The sequence below is a fragment of the Gorilla gorilla genome, chromosome 4, assembly GCF_029281585.2.
Source record: "Gorilla gorilla gorilla isolate KB3781 chromosome 4, NHGRI_mGorGor1-v2.1_pri, whole genome shotgun sequence".
NCBI lineage: Eukaryota > Metazoa > Chordata > Mammalia > Primates > Hominidae > Gorilla > Gorilla gorilla.
The window spans coordinates 48,748,490-48,773,596 of NC_073228.2; the positions used below are offsets into that span (position 1 = coordinate 48,748,490).

The 25,107-nt window shown below is 43.4% G+C and overlaps 1 protein-coding gene across 7 annotated transcripts in view; it reads right to left on the reverse strand.

The window, feature by feature from the left end:
• Positions 1-25,107, reverse strand: part of DHX8 (DEAH-box helicase 8) — a 43,014-nt gene that overhangs the window by 5,071 nt on the left and 12,836 nt on the right. For all 7 annotated transcript variants that reach the window (XM_055388003.2, XM_004041533.5, XM_063706395.1 and 4 more), the window contains 12 exons: positions 22,763-22,860; positions 21,619-21,766; positions 16,882-17,063; positions 14,513-14,707; positions 14,022-14,207; positions 13,691-13,901; positions 13,190-13,371; positions 8,215-8,355; positions 4,391-4,546; positions 1,453-1,590; positions 841-969; positions 164-360 (listed from right to left, as the gene is read on the reverse strand). In XM_055388003.2, the coding sequence (XP_055243978.1) occupies positions 164-360; positions 841-969; positions 1,453-1,590; positions 4,391-4,546; positions 8,215-8,355; positions 13,190-13,371; positions 13,691-13,901; positions 14,022-14,207; positions 14,513-14,707; positions 16,882-17,063; positions 21,619-21,766; positions 22,763-22,860 (1,963 nt within the window). The remainder of the gene's footprint in view (positions 1-163; positions 361-840; positions 970-1,452; positions 1,591-4,390; positions 4,547-8,214; positions 8,356-13,189; positions 13,372-13,690; positions 13,902-14,021; positions 14,208-14,512; positions 14,708-16,881; positions 17,064-21,618; positions 21,767-22,762; positions 22,861-25,107) is intronic.

Below are 25,107 nucleotides of genomic sequence, written 5' to 3' on the forward strand. Positions count from 1 at the left end.
GGGGAGAAGGAATATAACAAAGATGGAAAAGCTGGAGGAAAAGGGTTATGTGAGGAGTAAGAGAAAAGGTGCCTATAGCTTTACAGGTGCACACAGAGATGAAAAGACATGATACTCAAGGTGGTTCAACTCAAACATGCAGAGTCATCAGATTCCGGCTTACCTGTCCATTATGCCTAACATCTGCTTGCGAATGTCCTGGGCCCGGCGCAGGGAACGAGCCTGGATAAAGTTCTCATAGCACCATGGGTTGGAGAACTTGTTGTTCTTCCAGGAGTTGTACACAGCTAGCAGGGTGAGGTGGTCCCCTTCAGTCTGGTGGAATTTGGCCTTCTTCTGATCTGCAAGGGCTTGTTTATCCTGCCAAGCAGTGGGACAGAGGAACATTTCCGACTCAACAGCTACTAATTGAACATGGAGCAATTCTAGGGAGCCCTACAAGACCCTATCAAAAGTGTCCACATCAGGCTAGGCATGATGGCTCAGGCCTGTAATCCCAGCATTTTGGGAAGCTGAGGCAAGAGGATCACTTGAGGCCAGGAGTTTGAGACCAGCCTGGCCAACATGGTGCAACCCTGTCTCTACTAAAAATACAAAAATTAGCAGCCCACGGTGGCGCACGCCTGTGATCCCAGCTGCTCTGGAGGCTGAGGCAGGAGAACTGCTTGAACCCGGGAGGTAGAGATTGCAAGATCATTCCACTGCACTCCAGCCCGGGCAACAGAGTGAGACTCCATCTCAAAAAAAAAAAAAAAGTCCACATCAAGCATTGGAATGGCAACAGGCCAACTACCCCAACTTCATGGCACCCCCATCTAAACTTGGATCTGAACTTCCTACCTTGGGCCTATAGAAGACGTTCTGCACAGACAGCATGGATACAATGGTCAGCATTTCCTCACTGCAGCCCAGATGCACAGACATGATGAGCATTTTGCATAGCATTGGCTCCAGAGGGAACTCTGCCATCTAGAGGGAGAAAAAAAGACTACAACTGCTTCCCTGTGGAAGACACATTTGGATTCACCATAGCAAGACCTTGGTCAGAGTGGGTAACAACACAGATTTTCCCAAAGCATAATGATGTCTTGGGATGCCTTTCTCTATCAGAAGAATGCTGTTGTTTATTCTTTTCCCAAATAAACTCCAACGGGATGTATGTGACCAAGCATATAACTACTGTTGGGGTAGATGAGAATTTTGCAGATGCCGTTTCTAATTAAGGCTACGTTCAGTAATACATCCTCAGGCAAAATTATGAACAGAACACCTTTTTGTATAAAGAAGAAACAGTTTAAAGTGATAGTGGAGAAATTCAGGTTAAAAACAAACATTTAGAATTTTACTCAAAGCTTATCCACGGCCTCAGCCTGACTTTGTACAGACCGAAGGATGTGAAAGGCTGACCAGGGAATCTTCCCAAAAGCACAGGAAGTTGAGTCTGTCCCTTACCCGGCGGCCCAAGCGAGTGAGCAGGCCCTCGTCATCCAGGGCCCCCAGTGTGTACAGCTGCTCCATGGCTGTGATCAAAGTTTCCATAGGTGGGGCATCCATGAAATCAAAGGACAGCAGATCATTGATACCCATGGCCTAGAACAGAAAGGAAGAAGGCATGTGATAAGAGGGTCAGTCTAGCCAGTGTCAGCATGTGGGGAAGCTACTTGTTACTTTATTTCCCATTTCTTCAATTGCAATTAGGAAGCCACCAGTGAGACTGGCGGTAACTTCCAGGGCTGGGCCACATAAAACTCAGACTATTATAATAGAAAGCACATACTTGAGACAGAGTCTCACTCTGTCACCCAGGCTGGAGTGCAGTGGCCCGATCTCAGCTCACTGCAACCTCCACCTCCTACGTTCAAGCGATTCTCCTGCCTCAGCATCCCAAGTAGCTGGGATTATAGGCACCCGCCATCATGCCCAGCTAATTTTTGTATTTTCAGTAGAGATGGGGTTTCACTATGTTGGCCAGGCTGGTCTTGAACTCCTGACCTCAAGTGATCCACCTGCCTCGGCCTCCCAAAGGAAAGCACATAATTTCTCAGGAAACTTTTTGAAAATACTCTCTCAGTTGGGCATGGTGGCTCACACCTGTAATCTCAGCAGTTTGGGAGGCCAAGGAGGGAGAATCGCTTGAGTCCGGGAGTTGAGACCAGCCTGGGCAACATGATAAAACGTCTGCCAAAAAAAAAAAAACAACCCTAACACTCTCTCAAAATGACAATACGTACAATTCAACAACAAAAGGACAAACAACTCAATTTAAAAAATAGGCACAGAGCTTGAATAGACATTTCTTCAAAGAAGATATACAAATGGCCAACAAGCACATAAAAAGATGCACAGATGCACAACATCAGTAGTAATTAGGGAAATGCAAATCAAAACTACAATGAAATATCACTTCATACCCACTAGGATGGCTATAATTTTTTTAAAAAACAGAAACTAACAAATGTCAGTGAGGACGGGAGATATCAGAAACCTCATGCATTGCTGGTGGGAATGTAAGATGTTGCAGCCACTGTAGAAGAGTTTGGTGGTTCCTTAATAGGCTAAATACAGAATTAGCACATGACCCAGCAATTACACTTCTAGGTATATATCCAAAAGAACTGAAAGCAGACTCAAACAGATACCTGCACACTAATGTTCACAGCAGCATTATTGATAATAGCCAAAAGGTAGAAACAATCCAAATGTCCATCTGCTGATGAATGGATAAACAAAATGTGGTACATACATACAACAGAATACTATTCACCCTTAGAAAGGAATGAAATAAATGGATAAACCTTGAAAATAACATGAATAAATCTTGAAAACATTATTCTAAGAGAAACAGGTCAGATACAAAAGAATATTGTATGATTCCACTTAAATGAGGCTATCTAGAATAGACAAATTCAGAGAGGTAGAAAGTAGAAGAGTAGTTACCAAGGGATAGAGGAAGGGGGAAAGGGGAGTTACTGTTTAATGGGTACAGAGTTTCTGTTTGGGACAATGAAAAAGTTCTGGAAATGGATGTTGGTGATGGTTGTACAACATCTTGAATGTATTTAATGCCACTGAATTGTATACTTTAAAAAGCTTACAATAGTAAATGTTGTTATGTATTTTACAATAATAATAATAATATAGTCTACCAACTTGTCCTGTCTCTTGCATACATCATTTCTACTATATATCTATGAGGGATCTCATACCATGTTAGGTGGGAGGGATATAAAGATGGCCAGGATATGGCCCCTGCTTTCAGAGAGTTCACACTGGGTAAGAACTATGTTCACAAAACCACCACAGTGCAATCTACATGCCTGTCACGTAGCAGGTGTTCAATACATTAGCTAATTCGATGAATAAAAGAAACGACTGAATGATGCACGATTCAAGTGTATATAAAGTGTGATGTGGTAGGACCTAAGCTTTCTATTTCTTTCTCATAAAGTGATCGTGACCATAAACACAGCAGGTGTTCAATAAATGTTTATTGTGTGAATAATAACTATGAGGAATTATGTTAGCAATCATCAAGCACTGTGCCAAGTGCCTTTACCTACATTATCTCACTTATCTTTCCAACAAATACTATTAACAGCCCCTTTTTCAGAGCAGAACACAGAGCAGAGGGCAAAGTAAATAAACTTGCCCAAAGTTGCAGTTTGGAGCTGAAGTCTAAGCCACAGATGCCTCTCTGTTGGCACTTCAGAGACTGGAGTAGGTTTCTTTTTTCTTTCCAAAGCTCTGTTTTAGCCTCTTTTACAGGGAATAAATAATAAATGACAACAGAGCACTCTGCACCAGAAAGTACCAGGGCTCCAGGGTAGCATCAGTGTTGGGGGAAACGCCATCAGCTGGGAAATTACTCATACAGCTCCTCCTGCCAAAAGAGAATGAAGTCCTCACTGGGGACTGAGAGAGGAAGAACAATGATTCAGAATGAAAACCAAGCCCCTGAGAGCCAGTCTGAAATCTGTACTGACAGTTCCCTTGCAAAGTTTTTGAACAGGGGGTTTTTCTCTCGTTCTAAAAGAACAGAATTGGATCTGAGTGCTAAAGTGGTTGAGGTTAGGTGTGTTTGTCCACAGTTTGGCATTGATTATATTTTTCTAATTTCCTTTTAGAAAATGCTCCTAACTAGAACCTTTTACAACCTAATATCCTGCTGGTTGTTATGGTAAGAAAAAATGTGTGTTCACAGCAGACATGCCAACTTAGCCCCAGACCTGCCGTGAGAGGCTGTTATCACAGCCATTTGCATTTCACTCAAAGGGACTGCTTTCATGAGGTTACTAAAGTATTTAACAAGGTTCATAAAACTGAAATTCATTTATGAAGGCCAGGACTGGACTGTTCCACCAACCCATTTTAACAAGACAGTGATTTCTACCTTGAGTGACAGCACTGTGCTTGCTAAGTTGGTTCTCTGGATTTCCGGCACGTTGGTGGTCAGCATTTCATCTCGGTAGGCACGTTCTGTGTACAACCTGTAACACTTCCCTGGGCCTGTTCTCCCAGCTCTGCCAGCTCGTTGCTTTGCCTGAGCCTAGAGGGGTGGGCATATAAAAGCAACATATCTGTTAAACACTGCTTAACAGCTTTACCCAGGATATCTGTTAAAAGGGGGACAATTAACAACTGGCAAAATCAGAAATGGGGTTGATTTCATTTCCTTTGGGACCATTTCCAAGACTACCAATGCTCTTATCTTCCCCTCTCCATACTCAGCACTTCGGGGAAGTTTGTTCGAGGGAGGCAATACAAGCAGGGTTAATGGAAGAAATATTATACAGATCTGAGACATATCTTCAAAATAGTGTGGCGCAATATAAAAGAGAAAGCATAAAACAAGATGACAGAACACCATCCCCACAGTTATGACCAAAAATGTAAGTGAAATAAACATATTATGTCAATCATCTCAATGATGACTCTGCAGTCATTTTAAAAATTATGTTTGCAGGCCAGGCGGCGTGGCTCACGCCTATAATCCCAGCACTTTGGGAGGCCAAGGTGGGCAGATTGCATGAGCCCAGGAGTTTGAGATCAGCCAGGGCAATATGTTGAAACTTCATCTCTACAAAAAATACAAAAATTAGCTTGGTGTGGTGGCTCACGCCTGTAGTCCCAGTATTCAGGAGGCTCAGATGGGACGATCACCTGAGCCTGGGGAGGTCGAGGCTGGCTGCAGTGAGCCGTAACCACACCACTGCACTACAGCCTGGGCAACAACAAAGACTGATCCTGACTCAAAATAAAATAAAAAATAAAAATAAAAATCATGTTTGCAATGTTAAATGACAGAAGAAAATGTTCATTCACATTAAATGCAAAATGCAAGTTACGAAACAATGTAAAATAATTTTAGTAAAAGTCTTTATATATCAACTACTAGAAGGAAATGACTAGGCGAAAAAAACCCTAAAATGTTAACAGTGGCTAACTCTGATAGTAGGCTTGCAGATGAGGTCTATTTTCTTTAGATTTTACCAAATATTGAACAGGTATTATTCTAACAGGAAAATTAAATACTCAAAAAAATATACAAAACTGCATACTTACTTGACTACTAAAATTGCAACCATGAAAGAAATAAACATGAAAAAAGACTGGAATGAAAAACAGCAAAATAATAACAGTGGAGGTAGTAGGATGATGGGTAAATTTTTTTCTTCTGTTTTTCAAAAATAGTATAACACTACTTCAAAAACACTGATTTTTTTTTAATTAAAAAAAATGTAGTTTAGCCATAGGTTGCTAGGAAACAATGAATAGCAATCTGAAGAGGGCCATTTTCTGACAAAACCATCTGTTGTTACAAACAGTACCAGGATTTACAAATTACTATGCCAGCTCCAAACCAAAGGATAGGTTATGAAAGGACAACTAACCACACAAATCCAGGCAGCAATCACACACAGTGGCTGGACTCCACAGCATTCTACACATGTCTCTCTCCAAATCAGGACAGGCATGTGTAACTAATTTTTTGATCACCACCACCCTGACAAGTAGTATAGAGCATACAAGCTGGAGCCAGGCTACCCAGGTTCAAATCTTGGCTCCACTAGCTCTGTGATGTTAGGCAAATCACCTAACCCCTCTGTGCCTCAGGTTCCTCATCTGTGAAAATAATATCTACCACATAGGATCAATGCGAGAATGCACTGAGTCAATGCATGTATCTAGGACGTTAAGTACACTGTAAGTGTTAGCTATTATTGGGCCAGGCACAGTGGCTTATGCCTGTAATCCCAGCACTTTGGGAGGCTGAGGCGGGTGGATCATGAGGTCAGGAGATGGAGACCATCCTGGCTAAGACAGTGAAACCCCATCTCTACCAAAAATACAAAAATTAGGTGGTCATGGCGGCATGCGCCTGTAGTCCCAGCTACTTGGGAGGCTGAGGCAGAAGAATCACTTGAACCCAGGAGGCCGAGGTTGCAGTGAGCTGAGATCGCACCACTGCACTCCAGCCTGGGCGACAGAGCAAGGCCCCATCTCAAAAAACAAAACAAAACAAAAAGTGTTAGCTATTATTATTACTTAAGTTTCAAAATAAAAATAGCCTTAAGGCTTTCACAAATTATGAAAGTAATACATACCCACTGTAAAAGATTAAGACAACATATAAAAGTATAAAAGAAAATGCACATCATCTAGTAGCACCACCCATAAATAATCTTGGCTAACATTTAGACTACATGCTTTCAATCTTGGGCACAGCTCACTCACACATACTCTGCAGAAATGCTCACCATCTATTTTTAAACAAAAATTGGATTATACCATTCATGCTGTTTTGTAGGCTCACTTTTTCAAATAAAATATTATAGTTACATGTTTATGTCATTAAATATAGATACACACCACCATGTTAATGCCACCAACATTCTATGGCATGAATATACCATAATTTATTAAACTACTTCCCTTTTGGAATACATTTAGAATTTTTTCCAGGTTTCCTCTGATATAAACAAATCCTTCGATGAACATCCTTTTCTATTACCTTTGGACATGTATTTAATCATTTCTAACTTTCAGATAAATTTCTAGAAGCAGAACAGTTAGGTTAAAGAGATGAACATTTAAGTTTTGGATATACTGTTGCCAAACTTCTCTCAAAAAAGTGATCGGGTAATTCATTTTTAAATGTCATTTAGGCAGGAAATTATTCCATAATTACCAAAAAACCAGAAAATCATATAATTTATTATTATCTCAGCTATCTATCTCGTAGCTAAGCAAGGTACTAGAAAATAAAGTACTGATCTTTCCATCTAAAATAGGTAATATAGGGTACTAGGATTCAAACTTTTTTTATGTTCTAGTTTTACGGGGCATTTAAACAAATTATTATTATTATTTTAGAGACACAGTCTTGCTCTGTTGCCCCAGCTAGAGTGCAGTGACGCTATCTTAGCTCACTGCAGCCTCAGACTCCTGGGCTCAAGTGATCCTCCCACCTCAGACTCTTAAGCAGCTGGGACTCGTGGCACATGCCCCAATACCAGGCTAATTTTTTTTTTAATTTTTTATAGTGACAGAGTCTTGCTATGTTGCCCAGGCTAGTTTAGAACTCTTGGCCTCAAGCAATCCTCCCACTTCAGCATTCCAAAGTGCTGGGATTACAGGTGTGAGCCAAGGTGTCTGGCCTTTATGGGGGCATTTTAATAGTGAAATACTATTCTAAAGATTAAAAAGGGCCAGGCGTGGTGGCTCACACCTGTAATCCCAGCACTTTGGGAGGCCAAGACGGGTGGATCATCTGAGGTTGGGAGTTCAAGACCAGCCTGACCAACATGGTGAAACCCCGTCTCTACTAAAAATAGAAAATTAGCTGGGTGTGGTGGCACATGCCTGTAATCCCAGCTACTTGGGAGGCTAAGGCAGGAGAATCACTTGAACCCAGGAAGCAGAGGTTGCAGTGAGCCAAGATTGCGCCACTGCACTCCAGCCTGAGCAACAAGAGTGAAACTTAGTCTCAAAAAAAAAAAAAAAAAAGATTAAAAACTTCAAGGATCAATCAGACTTCAGGGATAAAAAAAGATTAAAAACAAATAACAAAAAATCCTTCCCTCATGTCATTATAGTACCCAGTATCATAGAAGTTCATCTTTGAAAACAAGTTTGAAATATATAACCATAAAAAAATTTCAGAAAGGCCCTAATCAGGATTATCAGGAAAACTGTTGATACAAGCCGTCATACCTGAGAAATAGGCGTCACCACGAGCTGGTCAATCCCTGTCTTGGAATTGTAAACTTTCTGCTTCACGAATCCTGGGTCCACCACATAGTAGATACCATCAATAGTCAGCGATGTCTCTGCGATATTGGTGGCAATCACAACCTGCAGGCAAGAGGGGCAAAGCTGGAGTGAGGTGCCCAGGCTCAGCCCTGAGGTGTGAAATGGTCTTCTGAACCCAGATATCTTCCCAAAGTAATATGTGGCTATCTCTCTCTCTAGACGGTTAAAATGACACTTAATCCCAGCTCAGCCTCCAACAGCAGAAGGGAGGTACCTTCTGCTTAATGGTTAAGTTGGAAAAAGGATGGTACCTGAGAGGTGAGTGGAATAGGAAAAAGCTACGGCCAATAAAAGCCAATTTCATTTGATGCAAATAGCTACTGTGTATCTTATTTTCTAGATCCAATGTTGATTACTACAATTTTAATTTTCTAGCACCCTGGGAAAGCAGAGATTTCCTGGCATCACATGTGCCAATGCAAAATGAGATTTTTCTTTCCCCTACCGAGACATCTGGACTAAAAAATGGGCTGCTTGTATTTTGTGGAATATGTATGTGGAACAAGAGGGAGATTGCTTCTTTTTACTGATCATAAAATGAACCATGAGATGACACAGGAATTTCACAGTTTGCGTGTGTGTAGCAGTCTGTGATCTGGAGGATTATTAGTCTCAGCTTGGCACTGTCACTGTTCTTCCACCCAAAGTTTCAGCTAATAAAACACAATTGCTTGGAAAAATCATCACTGGGGGCACCGGAATATCACGCATCATGCCAGCATCTTACTGGTCCTGAAAGGCTTCTACCTGCTACAGAACTACAGAAGCCCTGCTTAGAAAGAACTCTCATTATTAGGAATAGAATAGGGGAGAAATTCACCATCTTTCCACTCAAGCCTCCTCCCATGTTTCCCTCCTCAGTGCCATCTTCCATCCAGCTGCCCAAGCCAGAAACCTGACAGTCATGCCTGACTTCCCTCACCCTTCTTCCCTTTACCTGCTAGTACCCACCAAGTCTTGTCCATTTTAAGTCTTTAACATTACTCAAGTCCATCTGCCTTTTTTTTTTTTTTTTGAGACAGAGTCTCACTCTGTTGCCCAAGCTGGAGTGCAGTGGTGCAATCTCGGCTTACTGCAACCTCCACCTCCCGGGTTCAAGCGATTCTCCTGCCTCAGCCTCCCGAGTAGCTGAGATTACAGGCACGCGTCACCATGCCTGGCTAATTTTTGTATTTTTAGTACAGACTGGGTTTCATTATGTTGGCCAGGCTGGTCTTGAACTCCTGACCTCATGATCCATCCGCTTCAGCCTCCCAAAGTGCTGGGATTACAGGTGTGAGCCACCACACCCGGCCAAGTCCATCTGCCTTCTACTCTTAGGTATATGTCCAAGAGAAATGAAAACATACGTCCACACAAAAACTTGGTTTTCTTTTTTGAGACAGGGTCTGGTTTGCTCTGTAGCCCTGGCTGGAGTACAGTGGTGTGATCATGGCTCATAGCAGCCTCACCCTCCCAGGCTCAAGTGATCCTCCCACCTCAATCTCTTGAGTAGCTGGGACTATAGGCATGTGCCACCACGCCTGGCTGATTTTTTTTTTTTTTTTGTAGAGATAGGGGTCTCACCATGTTGCCCAGGCTGATCTTGAACTTCTGGGCTCAAGGGATCCTCCCACCTTGGTCTCCAAAAATGCTGGGATCTGCCAGGTGTGGTGGCTCATGCCTGTAATCCTAGCACTTTGGGAGGCTGAGGCGGATGGATCATCTGAGGTCAGGAGTTCGAGACCAGCCAGGTTAACATGTCGAAACCCTGTCTCTACTAAAAATACAAAAATTAGCCAGGCATGGTGGCACATGTCTGTAATCCCAGCTACTCAGGAGGCTAAGGCAGAAGAATCAGTTGAACCTGGGAGGCAGACGTTGCAATGAACCAAGATCATGCCACTGCATTCCAGCCTGGATGACAGAGCAAGACTCTGTCTCAAAAAAAAAAAAAAAAAAAAATGCTGGGATCACAGGCATAAGCCACTGTGCCTGGCTCACACAAAAATGTGTAAACAAATGTTCACAGCAGCATTATTCAAGAAAGCCCAAAAGTGAAAATGACTCCTATGTCTATCTTTATCTTCCTTTTGAGATAGTTTTGCTCATTGCCCAAGCTGGAGTGCAATGGCACGATCTCGGCTCACTGAAACCTCTGCCTCCTGGGTTCAGGTGATTCTCCTGCCCCAGCCTCCCAGGTAGCTGGGATTACAGGCACCCGCCACCACGCCTGGCTAATTTTTGTATTTTTAGTAGAGACAGGGTTTCACCATATCGGCCAGGCTGGTCTTGAACTCCTGACCTCAGGTGATCCATCTGCCTCAGCCTCCCAAAGTGATGAAATTACAGGCGTGAGCCACTGCGCTCAGCTCCAATGTCCATCAACTGATAAATGGATAAACAAAATGTGTTGTGCCCATACAACACAACAGTATTCAGCAAGAAAAAGAAATGAAGTATTGATACATACTACAATGTTGATGAACTCTGAAAACATGCTAAGTCTGGAAAAATCACTGGAAACAAGCCAGCCACAAATATGTGATTTCATTTATATGAAATGTCTAGAATAGGCAAATCCACAGAGATGGAAGATATAGGTTAGTGGTTTCCAGAGGCTGAGCAGAGGAGTAAATGGGAGTAGATGACTGCTAAAGGGTACAGCATTTCTTTTTAGGGAGATAAAATTGTTCTAAATATAATTGTGGTGATGGCTGCACAATTCTGTGAATATGGTTAGCCCTCTGTATCTGCTGGTTCCCCATCTGTGGATTCAACCAACAGCAGATTAAAAATATTTGAGGAAAAAAAATTCAACGATAAAAAAAATACAAATAAAAAATACAGTAAAACAACTGCTTATATAGCATTTACACTGTATGAGGTATTATAGGTAATCTAGAGATAAAGTATCACACAGGAAGATGTGCATAGTTTACATGCAAACACTACGGCATTTTACATAAGAGACTTGAGCATACTTGGATTTTGGTATCCTCGGGGGTCCTGGAACCAATCCCCACATACCATGGGTAAAAGCCTTTGAATTGTACACTTTAAAAGGGTAAATTCTGGCTGGGCACGGTGGCTCACACCTGGAATCCCGGCGCTTTGGGAGGCCGAGGGGGGCAGATCATCTGAGGTCAGGAGTTCGAGACCAGCCTGACCAGCATGGAGAAACCCTGTCTCTACTAAAAATACAAAATTAGCCGGGCGTGGTGGCACATGCCTGTAATCACAGCTACTCGGGAGGCTGAGGCAGGAGAATCGCTTGAATCTGGGAGGCAGAGGTTGCGGTGAGCCAAGATCGCACCATTGCACTCCAGCCTCGGCAACAAGAGCGAAACTCCATCTCAAAACAAACAAACAAACAAACAAACAAACAAAAAACAGTAAATTCCAATCTGGGCAACATGGCGAAACTGTGTTTCTACAAAAAAAATACAAAAATTGGCTGGGCGCAGTGGCTCACGCCGGTAATCCCAGCACTTTGGGAGGCCGAGACCGGCAGATCACATGAGGTCAGGAGTTCGAGACCAGCCCGGCCAACATGGGGAAACCCCATCTCTACTAAAAATACAAAAATAAGCCAGGCGTGGTAGTGGGTGCCTATAGTCCCAGCTACTTGGGAGGCTGAGGCAGGGGAATCGCTTGAACCTGGGAGGTGAAGGTTGCAGTGAGCCGAGATTGTGCCGTTGCACTCCAGCCTGGGCAACAAGAGCGAAACTCCGTCTCAAAAAAAAAACCACAAAAACAAAAACAAAAATTAGCCAAGAATGGTGGCATGCACCTGTAGTCCCAGCTGCTTCGGAGGCTGAGGCAGGAGGATCACTTGAGCCTGAAAGGCAGAGGTTGCAGTGAGCTGAAATCACATCACTGCACTCCACCTTGGGTGACAGACTGAGACCCCATCCCCAAAAAAAAAATAAGTGGGGGGTGGAGGGAGTTAATTGAAAGGTATGTAAATTATATCTCAATAAAACTGTTACTAAAAAAATACCTACATCCATCTGTCTCCTTTCCTGTTGTCTCATACACACAGTCATATACTTGGTTTCAGCCACTGGAACTATGCCATTCCCTGAACTGGCCCCACTTGCTCGTCTCCAGGTCATCACAGATAGTTCTGTGTCCTTAGAATGCTTGTCCCCTTGCCTTTCAAGAGTTCTCCAGGACTACCTTAGATCCTTATTTCCTCTAGGAAGACAGGGTTGGGTGCTCCCGCCTGGGTATCCAAGCATGAGTGGCATTTTCACACTAAATGCTGAAAGTCTGTTGACTGGGGGATGCCCCACAGCAGATAGAGGCTTGTTCTCACAATGCAGCTCCCATGTGTAGCCCAAAGCCTGGTAGATGCTCAAAAAATATTTGTCAAATGAAGGAGAAGAGGAAGAAGAGGAGAGGTCACATACTAAACAAATTGGTTGGACCTCATTCCTAAACAAATTGGTTGGACCAGTCTCTGAAACCTAACAAACAAGACTTGCATACACCTGGCCGGGTGCGGTGGCTCACACCTATAATCCCAGCACTTTGGGAGGCTGAGGCGGGCGGATCACGAGGTCAGGAGATCGAGACCACACTGGCTAACACAGTGAAACCCCGTCTCTACTAAAAATACAAAAAATTAGCCAGGCATGGTGGCAGGTGCCTGTAGTCCCAGCTACTCAGGAGGCTGAGGCAGGAGAATGGTGTGAACCCGGGAGGCGGAGCTTGCAGTGAGCTGAGATGGTGCCATTGCACTCCTGCCTGGGTGAGAGCGAGACTCTGTCTCGAGAAAAAAAAAAAAAAAAAAAAGACTTGCATACACCCTAAGCAATCCCTACTATGGCTGGCAGGCTGCACACAACACATGGTTTCAGGGCACATGAAGCTTCATTTTTGCCCATGTTACCTTTCTGCTGCCTGGTGGAGCTGGGTCAAAGATTCGGGTCTGCATCTCACTGGGAAGAGCAGAGTACACTGGGAGGATAATTAACTCTGGAACATCAGGTCCCAGGGATTTCATTCTTTCATACAGGATCTCACAAGCAGTATCAATTTCTTCCTGACCAGTCAGGAAGACCAGGATATCACCTACGAGCAGAATAGAACATTCATCTACTTTCTGTGTGTGTGTGTGTGTTCTATACAAAGGCTATGGTGATATTAATAAAACTTCAAATAACAGAACATATGCATTCATATTCTGACCAGTAAGTAAACAATACAAGTTTGTTTATATATGACATTATAACCACCATCATTTCAAACATACAAGCCTGAGGCTTGCAGAGAGATGAATATTTAGAAGGTGTTTTTAAAAAGATTAGCAAAAAAGATACCCATATGAGGACTTTTGGCCTAAGAGGGAAAATTAGGCCTCCCAAAAAGGAAAATTGCCTTTTCCCCTTACCTGGTGGTTCTGTTAAATGAATCTGCATAACAGTAATCAGGCTGGCATCCAGATAATCTGTCTCAGGTTCCTTTGTGTATAGTATTTCCACTGGATATGTTCGACCTGGGATGGTGAAAATGGGAGCTTCATAGAAGTATTGAGAAAACTTCACTGCATCCAAGGTGGCTGAGGTGACAATCAGCTTCATGTCCTGCCGTTTCTGAACTGTCTGAAGAGAAATATTATGTGGCTTACTGAAAAGGACTACCCAAAGACACAGGTACTCAAATCCAACTGCCAGAATTCAGCTTCCAACAGGTAGAGGGGTCATTAAAGAGCATCTAGTTACCTTTTTCAACAATCCAAAGAGCACATCAGTGTGAATTGTCCTCTCATGCGCCTCGTCCAACATGATGATCGCGTACTGAGTGAGGTCAGGGTCAATCAAGCACTCTCTAAGCAACATCCCATCTGTCATGTACTTGATGACTGTTTCAGGGCTAGTGCAGTCCTCAAATCGAATGGTGTAGCCCACCTAAAGCAGAAGAGAAGGGGAAAACCTAGGATACAAATGTCTCCTTTTCCCAATCACCAGGCAAGATTTCAGCCCAGTCACTGTCACTCATAATCTTAAGAATCTGATCAAGATGTACAGTAATTTCCTCATAGTAAGGTATGTCTTAGACTATACTCTGAACAGACTGATTATGATAATGGGAACCCTCTCTCCCTCAGGAGAAACCTGAAAAAAGGCAGTATTATTAATATTTCCATTTGATAGATTAAGAGACCTGGGCCTTTGCTTCTGGTATTTTTCGAGCGACTCCACTATCTACTTACCTCTTGGCCTAAGCAACAACCAAACTCCTCTGACACTCTTTTGGCCACCGACATAGCTGCCACTCTTCTGGGCTGGGTACACCCAATCTTGCCCCTGGAAGTGTAGCCTGCCTCCGCCAGGTACTGGGTGATCTGTGTTGTCTTTCCAGATCCTGTCTCACCAATGACAATCAGGATCTGATTGTCATGGACGGCCTGAAAGCAACAGAATATAAATATAGTCATTAAAATCTGCCAGAATATAAATATGGTCATTAAACAGAATATAAATATGATCATTAAAATCTACATTACTCTGGAATAAAATAATTACTATATTCTAACACCAAAGAAAAGAGGAATATACACATATAGTTAAAGAAGTCAACAATGAATTTAAAAGATACATAAAAAATGTTCCTTCCCACTGTAACTCCCAAATTTCTACTATCTTTCCCCAAAAGTTATTTCTTATTTCTACGTTGTTTGTAACAGCCAAGGATTACAATCAACGATGTTTCTATGGATATAGGACTAGTTAAATAAACCAGAGCCTATCCAAATAATACAGCCCATAAAAAAAGGCTTTTTTTTTTTTTCGAGACGAAGTCTCACTCTGTTGCCCATGCTGGAGTGCAGTGGCATGATCTCAGCTCATTGCAACCTCCACCTTCCGGATTCAAGCGATTCTCCTGCCTCAGCCTCCCAAGTAGCTGGGACTGCAAGTGCCCGCCAGCACGCCCGGCTAATTTTTGTACTTTTAGTAGAGACAGGGTTTCACCATGTTGGCCAGGCTGGTCTCGAACTCCTGATCTCAGGTGATCCACCCGCCTTGGCCTCCCAAAGTATTGGGATTACAGGTGTGAGCCACTGTGCCTGGCCTGGCAATTTTTTTTGTTTGTTTAAGAAGGCCAGGCACAGTGGCTCATGCCTGTAATCCTAGCACTTTGGGAGGCCAAGGAGGGAGGATTGCTTGAGTCCAGGAGTTCAAGACCAGCCTGGACAATATAGTGAGACCGCATCTCTACAAAAAATACAAAAAACTAGCTGAGCATGATGGTGTATGCCTTGTAGTCCCATCTACTTGGGAGTCTGAGGTGGGAAGATCACTTGAGCCCAGGAGGTAGAGGTTGCAGTGAGCTGAGATCATGCCACTGTACTCCAGCCTGCACAAAGCGAGACTCTGTCACACACACACACACACACACACACACACAAATCTCTGAGATATATCATTAAGTGGAAAAAGATGTAGAACAGTGTATATAATATCACTGCCACCTGTAAACACATACAGTACTCATATAAAATGTGTGTGCGTGTGTGTGCATATATTTGTACTTGCTTGTGTACATATAAGATATTGTTGAAAGGATTCACTGGAAACTAGTAAACGTGATTACCTCAAGGAAGACTCGGTGGTCTTAAAATCAGAACTCCAGAATATAGAGTACCGAAGCACTCTGTGAGTTGCCCATATGAGTTTATTGACTGAGTATCCTCATTTTTAATTACTGAACAGAGCTGTTGGTCCATGCAACACAATACTCTGCCCACTTGGAAACTGTTCTAGGGGCCCCAGGAAAAAGAAGATATACAGACACATACATAAGTATGTGTGTCTGTACACGCACACACAAACATTTGTGATATGGGGTCTCACTTGGTCGCCCAGGCTGGAGTGCAGTGGTGTGATTGCAGTTCACTGTAGCCGCGACCTCTCAGGCTCAAGCAATCCTCTTATCTCAGCCTCCCGAGTAGCTGGGACTACAGGCATGGACCACCACACCCAGGTAATTTTTTTTTTTTAGACAGAGTCTCTCTCTGTAGCCAGGCTGGAGTGCAGCGGCATGATCTTGACTCACTGCAACCTCCGACTCCCTGATTCAAGCGATTCTCCTGCCTCAGACTCCAGAGTAGCTGGAATTATAGGCATGCGCCACCACGCCCAGCTAATTTTTTGTATTTTTAGTAGAGACAGGGTTTCACCGTGTTGGCCAGGATGGTCTCGAACTCCTGAACTTGTGATCCGCCCACCTTTGCCTCCCAAAGTGCCGGATTACAGGTGTGGGCCACCACGCCCCACCAAATTTTTTATTTTTTGTAGAGACAACATTTCCTATGTTGCCTCAGGCTGGTTTCAAACTCCTAGGCTCAAGTGATCCTCCTGCCTTGGCCTCTGATGTGCTGGGATTATAGGCATGCACTACCGCGCCCAGCCCCATTTAAAAAAAAAGTATTTAGAAAGTTTTCTCCTTCTTTCTTAACTCTTTTGGATGAGCCACTTCAAGTAGGCACATACTTGTCCCGTTAGTTTCAATTTAAAAATATCACCCCTCTTTTAGACAATAACCCTACTCCCCACCAATACATCACAAAAGTCTTCTCACCTGGACCAATTGCTCCTTCAGTTTGTAGATGGGCAGGCTCTCCCTCTGCTCAAGGATTGACATCTGGGTCTTTTTTCCGTAAGAGGCTTTGTTGCCCCCAAAGGCATGCTTCTTCCACTCAGGAATATCATTGGGCATCATCCCAATACCCCTCATGTTGGCAGCAATCTGTCTGCCTTCCGCTGGAAAGGAAAACAGGCAACTTAGTATTGTCCTCAAGCTACCTCAAGATGTACCAGGAAAAAAATAAAATGGCATGTGGGCACTGCACATGCAGCATCTCAATTCAGCGACCCGTGATCAAAAGTACTCAAAGAAACAAATTAATGTGAAGAAAAGAATATAGAAGGGGCAGCAGGGAATGGGAAAGAGACTGTAACAAGTGGTGCTACACACCTGTGATGTCAGAAAAAAGGTTAGTTGAGAGAAGTGAAGACCTGACTGTTTGACACTGGAATTATTTTTTTTTAGGTAGGGTCTCGCTCTGTCATCCAAGTGGGAGTGCAGTGGTGCAATCCTGGCTCACTGCAGCCCCGACCTTCTGGGCTCAAGCAAGAAGAGGTCACTCTATGTTGCCAGGCTGGTCTCGAACTCCTGGGCTAAAGCAATCCACCCATCTCACCCTCCCAAAGTAATGGAATTACAGGTGTGGCCACCATGCGCAGCACTCTCCCCTTCTTAAATAACTGCTACATCGAGATGTAATTCACAAACCATGTCACACTTTTTTTATTTTATTTTATTTTTTTGAGACAGGGTCTTGCTCTGTTTCCCAGGCTGGAGTGCAGTGATGCAATCACGGCTCACTGCAGCCTCAAATTCCTGGGTTCAAGGAATCCTCTCTCCTTGGCCTCCCAAAGTGCTGGGATTACAGGTATGAGCCACCAAGCCAGGTCTCCGTGTTACTCTTTTTAAGTGTTTAACTCAGTGTTTTACTGTATATTCATTAAGTTGTGCAACTATCCCCACTATTTAGAGTATTTTCATCATCCCAGAAAGAAACCCTGTACCCATTAGCAGTTACTCCCCATTCCTCCCTTTTCCTTTCCCTGGGCAACCATTAGTCTACTTTCTATGTCTACGGGTTCTATTCTGGATATTTCATACAATATGTGGTCTGTTGTGCCTGGCTTCTCTCAGATTAACTTTTTTTTTTTTCTGAGGCAGGGTCTGGCTCAGACGCCCAACAGGCTGGAGTGCAGTGGCGAGATTTCAGCTCAGCAACCTCCACCTCCTGGGCTCAAGCAATCCTCCCACGTTAGCCTCCTGAGTAGCTGGGAATACAGGTGCACGTGATTACACCCGGCTAAACTTTTTTTTTTTTTTTTTTAGATGGAGTTTCACAATTGTTGTCCAGGCTGGAGTGCAATGGCATGATCTCGGCTCACTGCAACCTCCGCCTCCCAGGTTCAAGTGATTCTCTTGCCTCAGCCTCCCTAGCAGCTGGGATTACAGGTGCGTGCCACCACATCTGTTAATTTTTCTATTTTTAGCACAGATGGGATTTCACTATGTTGGCTAGGCTGGTCTCAAACTCCTGACCTCAGGTGATCCACCCGCCTCAGCCTCCCAAACTGCTGGGATTACAGGCATGAGCCACCATGCCTGGACTAATTTTTGTATTTTTTTAGAGACAGGGTTTCACCACATTGCCCAGCTTGGTTTCAAATTCCCCAACTCAAGTGATCTGTCTGCCTCAGCCTCCCAAAGTGCTGGGATTACAGGTGTGAGCCACCCTGCCCAGACCTAGCTTATATTTTCAAGATTCACCTTGGAATTGTGGCTTGAGGAGCAAAAAAAAAAATGAGCAGAATTTTAGTGGCTCTCTAGCATATGCAAACATTTTACAAATTTGATGCCAAAAGCTGGCTACGAAAAAATACTTATGCCTACTAACCAAATAAGTGAGCTTTGGCAGAGGCCAAAGGAGGGTCATGGAGAACATTTCACTAAAGGGTAAAAGGGAATGAATGGGTTTATTCTGAGGAAATGGAAGATGATATTGTTAAACAATGAACGAATATGTCCAACCTTCTACTGTAAATCTAATATTTTGGTTTTTATTTTTGTCGTTTTTAAAAATTTAATTTTAAAATAGAGACAAAGGCTAGGCACGGGGGCTCACCAGTAATCCTAGCACTTTGGGAGGCCAAGGTGGGCAAGATCATTTGAGGTCAGAAGTTCGAGACCAGCCTGACCAACATGGTGAAACCCTGTCTCTACCAAAAATACAAAACAATTACTCATGCGTGGTGGCGGTCACCTGTAGTCCCAGCTACTTGAGGCTGAGGCAGGAGAATCGCTTGAACCCAGGAGGCAGAGGTTGCAGCGAGCCAAGACTGCACCACTGCACTCCAGCTGGGGCAACATAGTGAGACTCCATCTCAAAAATTAAACTAAACTAAACTAAAATAACCAAACAAAACAAAATAAAATAAAATAGAGATAAGGTCTTACTATGTTGCCCAGACTGGCCTTGAACTCCTAGCCTCAAGCAATTCTCCTGCCTCAGCCTCCCAAAGTGTTGGGATTACAGGCGTGAGCCATCATGCCGAACCTAATCTAATATTTGAATCTCTATTACATGCAGCCAAACTGATATCTAAATTAACACAATTCCCAAACTTCTGTCTCCAGCCCAGACCTCTCTTCTGAGCTCTTATACTCAATTCTACACTGGATACCTCAACCTAAGATGTCCTCTAGTTGCCTCGGATACAAGTCCAAAACGGAATTTGACCATCTTTCCCCACAAACCCATTTCTCCTCCAGTGTTCCCATCATTCATCCTAGTGCTCATACCAGAAACCTGGAAGTCATCTTTGACCATTCCTGTTGCCCCACATTCAACAAATTACTTTTCTCAAGTACATCCCTCCTCTTTGCTACCTCCACGTTCAAGCCACCATCCTCTCTCTTCTAAATTATCATAAAAGCTTTCTAAATCATCACATGTGCCCCATCCAACTCATTCTGCAGGGCACCCTGAATCATCCTTTGGAAATGCAACTCTGGTCATGCCATGTGCCAGCTGCAAACTTTCAACATCTGGCTGGGCACGGTGGCTCACACTTGTAATCCCAGCACTTTGGGAGGCTGAGATGGGGGGGAATCACCTGAGGTCACGAGTTCGAGACCAGCCTGACCAACATGGAGGAACCTCGTCCCTACTAAAAATACAAAAAATTAGCTAGGCGTGGTGGCGCATGCCTGTAATCCCAGCTACTTGGGAGTCTGAGGCAGGAGAATCACTTGAACCAGGGAGGTGGAGGTTGCAGTGAGTCGAGATCATGGTGTTGCACTCCAGCCTAGGCAACAAGAGCAAAACTCCGTCTCAGAAACAAAAACAACAACAACAAAAGAACTTTTCAACATCTCTCAGTGCTATTAGAATTGAGCCCAGCTTCCTAATGCCACCTACAAAGCCCTGGCCTGATGTTCTTATCTCATCCCCTACCACTGCCCACTGCTCTCTCTATTCCATCCACACAAGCCTTCTTTCAGTTCCTTCTTTCCCACCCCACAAACCCAACATGGGCTACTCCTCAGGCTGGAACATACTCCCCAACCTGCATCCCATCTCCACTTGACAGACTGAGTCCCATTTATCCTTTGGCTCTCGATTTCCCCAGGGAAGTGACCCACCACAGTCAATTACACTGCCTGTACTTCTTCACATGGCACTGATCATAATTTAATTATTTGGTAATTATTTAATTAATATCCATATCCCCGACTAAGTTGTAGCGCATAAAAGCAGGGATCATATCTGTTTAATTCAAATCTGTATCCCCAGTTGCCAAACACAAATTAAATTAATAAGTATTTGTTATGACTATATCTAGTAGCTAATATTTACTGCACAAAGAATTATATGAAAAAGGAAGTTTCAAAGCTGTATCACCTTTAGAATAAAATTTTTTTTTTTTGAGACGGAGTCTCACTCTGTAGCCAGGCTGGAGTGCAGTGGCGCGATCTTGGCTCACTGCAACCTCTGCCTCCAGGGTTCAAGCGATTCCCCTGCCTCAGTCTCTTGAGTAGCTGGGACTAGAGGCGTGCACCACCACACCCGGCTATTTTTTGTATTTTTAGTAAAGACAGGGTTTCACCATGTTGGCCAGGATGGTCTCGATCTCCTGACCTCGTGATCCGCCCGCCTCAGCCTCCCAAAGTGCTGGGATTACAGCATGAGACACTGCACTAGAATAACATTTTTAAAGTGATTCAGAAGAAAAACTCAGTCTAATGATTTGACCATGGCTATTAAAACATCTTTGGTTTTAAACATGTGTTTAAGAAAAAACCAAACATGCTCTAACTGAAGTGAAAAACCAAGGGTAAATTTTTTTTTTCGAGATAGAGTGTCATTCTATCACCCAGGCTGGAGTACACTTGCCTGATCTCAGCTCACTGCAACTTCCACCTCCTGGGTTTAAGCGATTCTCCTGCCTCAGCCTCCCGAGTAGCTGGGATTACAGGTGTGTGCCACCATGCCTGGCTAACTTTTGTATTTTTTTAGTAGAGACTTGGTTTCACCATGTTGGCCAGGTCGGTCTCGAACTCCTGACCTCAGGTGATCCACCTGCCTTGGCCTCCCAAAGTGCTGGGATTACAGGCATGAGCCACCGCCCCTGGCCCAAGGGTAAATTTTTAGTGTGTGCCGGGAGTGACCCCTCCCTGTGTTCTGAAAGGCTCAGATTTTTAAACAAGGTCCATACACCCCTCCAAGGGTCCTACCATCAGGCAGAGGGTCAACCCAGTGTTTGTTGAGTCCCATGGGAATAGAATCCATCTCAGCTTCCCGCTGGGCCTGTTTGAGTTCCCGCCTTTCTTTGGCCAAGGCACTCTGCATCATTGCTGCTTGGGAGAGGGAGCCGTCTGGGTTCTGGTGCAACAGAAGAAAAAACAGCATGGATTAAATGTCCGGGAAATAATATGTAGAAGTTAAGCTCCTGTAATCTAAAACATGAGACCACATCTGGAATAAAGTTCTTATCAATGTAACAGACTATATGAAAGAAATGGATAAACCGTAGCATATTCAGATAAAATGAACGAGAACAATGATAAATCATTGAAGGAATTGGATGTTTAGTTTGAAGATGAGAACCCCAAAAGAGATAGGAATGATGTGCTACCTTTAAATGTATGAAGGACATAAGAAAGGTATAAGAATTTTTCTGTATGACCCTGAGAACCAAAATCAAGACCAATGTGGACACTTCAGTGAGTGAGGTTTCAGGTATGCCTAAAGAAGAACTAGCGATCAGATCCATCTCATGATGAAATGTACCTCCTTAAGGGCTGGTGAATTCCCTGTCACTAACAATGTCATGCAGCTATGAGATGACCATATGAGAAGAACACTGCAGAAGAATGATATGCGTGGATTATAAGCATTTCATATGTGCTGGGCTGGGAGACCTTTAAATATACCCTTTTCCATACCTAAAATGTTTATTGTTCTATGAATTCTGGTTTGGATTCCCCTTACAGCTCTGCCCTCTCCAACACCCAGTGCTACAGCTTTCTATGGTGGCCAGCCCCAAGTGCTCAAGTAAATCCTTCAAAATTGCCTTTGAATCTGCAAGATTCAAGCCCTAAGGAATCCAGGCAAAGGCAATGATGGCAGATTAAGCATTCCTATCTATCTCTGCTTCCACCCAAAATACACAAAAGGAGCACAAAAGAATTCAACAGGCAAAAGCAATAAAGCCAACCCAACCTCCATTTAAAATAAAACTATTATAGACCCTGGCTAACAGCCAGTAATACTTTCTGTGGCCCAAGTTCTACTTACGCAGATCTAATAACCCGACCCATTACTTTAGAAAAAAAAGTCCACTTGACATTTCCAGGTTAAAGGTCCAGTAATTCTCACCTTGACAATTTTAATGGGGCTCATGTCCATGCTTTGCTTAGTGTGCCCTCTCAGGAATGGAGGCTCTTCCTCAACCAATTCAATCTCAAGGTCCTCATCTAAAAGTCCCCCCAAAAGAAGAATTAGCCATAAACAAGAGAAAATAACAATTTTCACCGAGACAATTAATTTCCATAGGTACCAACAATCTTTATCAAAAACAGCTTCCCCTGGTGGGGCATGGTGGCTCATGCCTGTAATCTCAGCACTTTGGCAGGCTGAGGCAGGAGGATCACTTGAGGTCAAGAGTTTGAGATCAGACTGGTCAACACAGTGAAACCCCATCTCATTAAAAATCCAAAAATTATCCCGGCTTGGTGGTGGGCACCTGTAGTCCCAGCTACTCAAGAGGCTGAGACAGGAGAATAGCTTGCACCCAGGAGGCAGAGGTTGCAGTGAGCTGAGATCAAGCCATTGCACTCCAGCCTGGATGACAGAGTGAGACTCTGTCTTAAAAAAAAAAAAAAGAAAAAAAAGGCCGGGTGCAGTGGCTCTTACCTGTAATCCCAGCACTTTGGGAGGCTAAGGCGGGCTGATCACCTGAGGTCAAGAGTTCCAGACCAGCCTGGTCAACATGGTGAAACCCCATCTCTACTAAAAATACAAAAAAATTAGCTGGGCTTGGTGGTACAGACCTGTAATCTCAGCTACTTGGGAGGCTGAGGCAGGAGGATCGCTTGAACCCGGGAGGCAGAGGTTTCAGTGAGCCAAGACCGCGCCACTGCACTCCAGCCTGGGCAACAAGAACGAAACCCCGTCTCAAATTAAAAAAAAAAAAAAAAAAAAAAAAACCTTCCCAGGTCAAAGGACAGCAACGCAAGTAAAACTCTAACCCAGGTGACTATTCCCCCATCACCAGCCATTTCTAGAGCATTTGTGCTCCAGCCCAAGAACTGATCAGACCTACTTTGAAAAGAAGTTAAGCCTGTGAGAAAATGCTCTCCTGACATTCTAAATGGTACTAGGGCATTTGCCATCCAACTTCATTGTGGAATAATTCTTAACCCATAATAAATTTGTAAAAAATTAGTTCGACAATTGAACAACACCAAGCGGAACTTGCTTACACTTATGGCAGAAGTATAAATGGTACAGAAACCAACAGAAAACAATTTGGAACTGCCCAGCAAAGTCAAACACACACATTTCTTACTACCCAGTAATTTTTTTTTTTAAGACAGGGTGTTGCTCTGTTGCCCAGGCTACAGCACAGTGGCATGACCATGGCTCACTGCACCCTCGACCTCCCAGGCTCAAGCAATTCTCCCACTTCAGCCTCCCCAGTGGCTGGGAGTACAGGCACACATCACTACACCTGGCTAATTTTTTTTTTTTTCTGTAAAGACAGGGCCTAGCTATGTCGCCAGGGCTGGTCTCAAACTCCTAGGCTCATGCAATCCTACCATCTCAGCCAGCCTCCCAAAGTGCTGGGATTACAGGGCTGAGCCATGACACTTGGCCTACCCAGTAATTCTATGCATTTAGGGAAAAAAGAACATTTTGCACATAAGCACTAAGAGACAATATAGCAATTTCAAAATACTATTATTCACAAAGATTAACCAAAAACCAAGAAACAACTCATACGTCCATCAAAAGTAAAATGGATAAATTATAGACAATTTATATATAAACACTCTATAGCAATGAAAATCAGTGAAATACCAATATAAATATCAACATAAATATCAAAAATATGTAAGTCAAAAAAAAAAAGAAAAATGAGTTAAGTTCAAAAATAGACAACACAATATAATGTTTAGGGATAGATACGTAGATGGTAAAACTAAAGAAAAGCAAGGGAGTAATTAACACAAATGTGGGATGGTGGTTACTCCTAGGAGGAAGAAAGAAGATCTAAGCAGAGGGGAGCATGTAGGGGCTTCAGAGGTGCTTGTAAAATTCTACTTCTTAAGCTGGGTGGTGAGTACGTAGGTGCTCACTTACTACTACAATATAAGTTACAGAATTCTATCATAAGATTTCATAATTTCAAAAAAGTCATTATGGGCTGAGTTAAAAGTTGTTTCCAGGGCAACTCAGAGGTAATCTAGGTGGATCCAGGGTTTTCAGAATAATTACTAAGAATATGAGATCAAATTTACTCCCAAAAATACAATTATAACTTTTTATATCCTGAAAGCTTTTTTTTTTTTTTTGATGGAGTCTCACTCTGTCACTCAGGCTGGAGTACAGTGGCACGATCTCGGCTCACGGCAACCTCCGTCTCCTGGGTTCAAGCAATTCTCCTGCCTCAGACTCCCGAGTAGCTGGGACGATAGGCATGCGCCACCACACCCAGCTAA